The 4,440-nt window shown below is 34.3% G+C and overlaps 1 protein-coding gene across 1 annotated transcript; it reads right to left on the minus strand.

Moving 5' to 3' along the window:
- Positions 1–21: 21 nt before the first annotated feature.
- LOC105556217 lies at positions 22–1,883 on the minus strand. The gene is made up of 4 exons (XM_012003301.1): positions 1,463–1,883; positions 1,071–1,367; positions 728–778; positions 22–654 (listed from the first exon to the last, which is right to left on the minus strand). Exons 1-4 carry the CDS (start codon positions 1,677–1,679, stop codon positions 401–403), a joined length of 819 nt encoding a protein of 272 aa, XP_011858691.1. The 5' UTR covers positions 1,680–1,883; the 3' UTR covers positions 22–400.
- Between the last annotated feature and the right edge of the window lie 2,557 nt (positions 1,884–4,440).

Consider the following 4,440-nt stretch of genomic DNA (forward strand, 5'->3'; position numbering starts at 1 on the left):
GTATAAATTAAAATGGCCCACCCTGTATATATATATATATCATATATATATGTAGTAGCCTTAGCGCTATGCCGAGAGAACGAAGGATCCCGGTTGGCTCCATTAATTTTTCCGTCGCTTACATTATATGATGTTTTTCTTTATTTACCTTATTAGGATGTCCCAAAATTCGAGGATGATAAGATTGCAGCATGAAAGTTCGTGAAAAATTAAGTAATATGAAAGTGTATGTATATACATATTATACATATATACTAAATTCATACATATGGTATAATGTAATGTAAGCGACGGAAAAATAAACGGAGCCAACCGGGATCCTTCGTTCTCTCGGCATAACACTAAGGCTACTACACCACACGCTCCTCTTGTCTCATGTCTTCGTATATCCTTAATTCGTCTAACGGCCTCTTAATTGCTTACAATAATTTACAAATTTGTTGTATTCTTCCACATTTTCTGTTAAATTCTTTTCAAAAGCCTTGACATCATCAATTGTTTGAAGTGGGAAAGAACGCTCCATATTTGTCACGTCCAATGCAGGGGGATCTCGAGTCTTATTAATTTTTATTTCTACAGCTAGTAACCCAGTTTTTAACTCTTTAACTGTTTGTGACAGAGAAGTTAACACTTCGTATATTCTATTAAAATGATCTAAAAAATTAATAACATTGAGAAATCATTGCAACAAAAATAAAAATTACAAGATAAAGAAAATATATAATACCTTCCATGCTAGTTGACATTGATGTCATTAGCGTATGTAAATCCTGTACGCCTACAAAATTAGAGAAGGACTAGAATAATCTTGGAATACTCGCTAATAAGAACTTTAAACCTAGTGAGTAGGGAAGTCCAGGTTCAAACCCTGGCTGAGGTAATATTTTTCGCAATAAAAATTTCTGTGTTGAAAAACACAATTGCCAGGTACGGTCGATTGAAAAATTTAATTGTGTTATTCTTATAAGAAGCACTGGCGATTAAAAAATAATTCCTGATACTTATTAAACAATGTATATGATATAAAGGTAATACGTATAAATAATAAATAGATCAATATGTGCCGTTACTTTTGTGGGATACTATTGATCCTTCAATGACCTGCAGATCAACGACTTCTTCAATGGATTGAACTGGCTTGGGAGTACTTGCGGGTTTAGTAACAGGCATCTTAGTCATTGTAAGAGTCGGTGGATTTGGCAAAGTAAATCTCGACTCAGGATCAGATTCGGAATCAGAATTAGCCGGAGTTTTTTCCCGTTGGGATTTGCTGGATATTCGCACATTTCTCTTTGTTTGGTGTAGAATATTGCCGTCATCACATGATGAATAATTTGTAGACTTCGCTCTAGCCTGTTCTAACATATCTTGGTTGGGACAAAATCATAATTTTCAAATTACATTATTCTCCAACAATATTAATAACTTATAAAAACTGGATAGATAATAAAATATAGGTTACCATAATATCCATGAAATTCGACAGGATATAGAGCCCACTTTGAGTCATCTTTATCAGGCAAAGTTTGTTTTAATATGAATGAATTTATATTTTTGACCGATGGCCACCAGCATTGTGTTGCATTTGATCGAAGCCATGAACTCGGTACCTCAGACACGATTTCATCTTCAACATCACCGTCTTGGGTAAACGTTACCACTGCATATGCTTTTGTCATTGTTGATTTTTTGTCTGTCAAAGTAATATAGTAATAACTTTTGTTAAATAATATTAATTTCTTACATTTCTATGTGCTACATGTATATCAATACTCGCCATAAAGAGATTTCTTGATGAAGTAAAGGCAATACTACTGCTTGTTCTTCGCGTAAAGGCAATTTTACGTTTTTTCTTTTGATATCAGTCAATGAAGCAATAACCGACTCGTATTCTAATTCGTTAATTTGTTTAATTCCGATGCTTAAAGAATCGCATGGACTTTTAAAAAATGACTTGACATTCAAATATTTTTTCCCTTGAACGAAAATCTGTTTATTTTTTAAATACATTTTCATAACCGAAATTGTTGTACCATCAAGCAAGGAGTAACAATTATCAGCAGGTCGTGTACTAATATAGAAGTCCTTGCATTGAATTGGTTTTATTACCCTTTCATCATTAGCATTTGAAATATTACTAAACTGTACAATTGGATAATTCTTTTCTTTGCACGCTAAGTTCAAATTATCTTCTTCCATGTAACGATTAATTAACTGTTGTAAAGGTCGACTCGAAGATCTGATTTTTTTTAATTTTTTGCATGTAATTTTCATACTTAAATGCGCTAAACTCATCTAACGGCCCCCATAAGTTCACGTAGTCACACAAATGAATTAAATTATGCACGTTGTATGAGACATGCTCATTTCCATATAATATATCGTAATTTTCTACAAAATACAACAATAAGCTGCGTGCATAATCAAGTAGTTGTACGCAATATTCTTTCGAACATAAAATTCGAATCGCTACACTGAGACTTAAGAAATGAATATACTTATCGCGAGATAATTTGTTAAAAAATATCACGGGTCCGGTATACAACAACAATTGCCTAAATTCAGTACCTTTAAACCGATCAACCTGATCGAGTGCTCTTGGTTTCCTACAAAATTCCTTTGGTAGGAAAACCGAAAATGACAGCAACAAATTTGAAATACGGTCTGATACAGCTGCCACAAAACGTATGTTCATTTTACCTTTTACCCAAAACTGCAGCAATTTTTTCATTACTCCTAACAACACAAGATGCATATAGTCCAAAGGGAATTGTGTGACCATTCCAATATTTAATTCTTCAAGACTTGAAGTGAATTTATGATGCTCTTCCTGTTGTTTAAGCTTAAAAGATTCATCTGATCTTAGTGTTGCATGGATTTCTTGAAATGTGACTCGATGTTTTACATAATCTCCCTCCTGAATGCAGTTACCACATCCAAAATGGGCATTATGCCCCACAATTCCTTTGATAAAAGATCTTGCGGGGGTATCGCAAATAAATCCATTAATTTTTACAGTTATTTTTTTATCAAATTCTGAAGGATAATTGCTTGTCCCTATTGGATCTGGCGCCATGTTGGCAGCGCGCCGATGCATAAGGCCCGACTGGCTGGTGCCTGTTTCCAACGGTTGTCTACCAACCTATGTAATCTATCTATTCATTGCCTAAGTTAGTTACATCAGTCAGTCAGTCATCTCGATCTGTACTACACACACGCATTTTGTAAGACTGAAGGGTGTACAGAATATAGTGTATCAGGTAACAATAAAGAGCGTTAACTGATAACAAGCTATCGTCACCTCAATTGTCCCACAAATTCTATAATGCCTAATCTCAAAATTTCAACGCAATCTTTCGTAAAATACTGCATAAAATCATTACCGCATTTTGGTTTTTTATTACCGTGGTATACACCGACTATAAATGGTTCGGTGTAAAAATCTGCCACAATACTAGCCAAAATGGGCCAAAATTGACTGCCAGATGATTTTGTTAACGGGAGACAATCTACGTTCACGTTAATATTTATTTGCGATGGACAGGAAACTCGTGAATAATGCTTACGAACAGACTTTTTTAAACTTTTGCTTAAACCTGCATGATAATAATGCCCCGGTTCCATTTGAAAAATATCCACTTGTTTTGGAGTTCGAAGCAAAGTTCTAGCATCAATTGGTAGGTCATGGCCGTATTTCACGAGAATTTTCAATAAACCATTTAAAGCAAAATGGCTCAAAGAATTCTCAATGGCCCATTTTCGAATCTCGTCTGAAATATCAATTAAAAAAGACAATTCATCAGAATTGCTTGACGAAAGATTATTTTCATTGGCACTAACTTTCAAACATATAGAAATTAAGTCATCATTTACATCATTTTGCTGCTGAGATAATTGCTCGATGCTGTTTGGTACAGCTTCACGTACGATATCATTTTCAACTTTTAAAGAATTCAAATTAACAGGCCGATTACGAATATTCTTAAGTTCTCTTAAAAAATTACGTCGCTGCTGCCTTGGTGTTAAACAAGGAATGTCTAATTTTAGTTTCGTTCTAGGCATATTTAAATTTAATACAATGGAAAATAGCAAAAATCATGGACTGATATCATAAAATTATGTTTCCTCAGTTAAATGCTCTCATTGGCGGAGTAACCCATCTCAATATGAAATGTTTGAAAATATCTGTCCACATGAAAAGATGATGCAGATAGACACGATGAAAATCGATATCAATATGTATACAGGGTGTCCCGTAATGGATAATGTGGTTAGGTTTGTCGCTTATACTTAGTCGCTTATACTTGGCGCGAGACACTACCGTGTCTCGTGATTAATGATTCACAGAGTGAAAGAGGATGAAACTTTGAACTAAAAGTTCCTTCTTCAAATTTGGCTCACAACAGACCATTACTCACGGAGTTATTAGCAGTTAAATTT

The sequence above is a fragment of the Vollenhovia emeryi genome, unplaced genomic scaffold (assembly GCF_000949405.1).
Source record: "Vollenhovia emeryi isolate VEMERY1.0 unplaced genomic scaffold, V.emery_V1.0 DF940210.1, whole genome shotgun sequence".
NCBI lineage: Eukaryota > Metazoa > Arthropoda > Insecta > Hymenoptera > Formicidae > Vollenhovia > Vollenhovia emeryi.

Bases quoted from the DNA above. Each gene is read 5' to 3' on its own strand.
- LOC105556217 (XM_012003301.1), bottom strand. From the start codon at position 1,679: ATGACAAAAGCATATGCAGTGGTAACGTTTACCCAAGACGGTGATGTT. The intron at 1,368-1,462 runs GTAACCTATATT...GTCCCAACCAAG, and splicing joins CGAATTTCATGGATATTATG to ATATGTTAGAACAGGCTAGA. The intron at 655-727 runs GTATTATATATT...TTAATTTTTTAG, and splicing joins AATGTCAACTAGCATGGAAG to ATCATTTTAATAGAATATAC.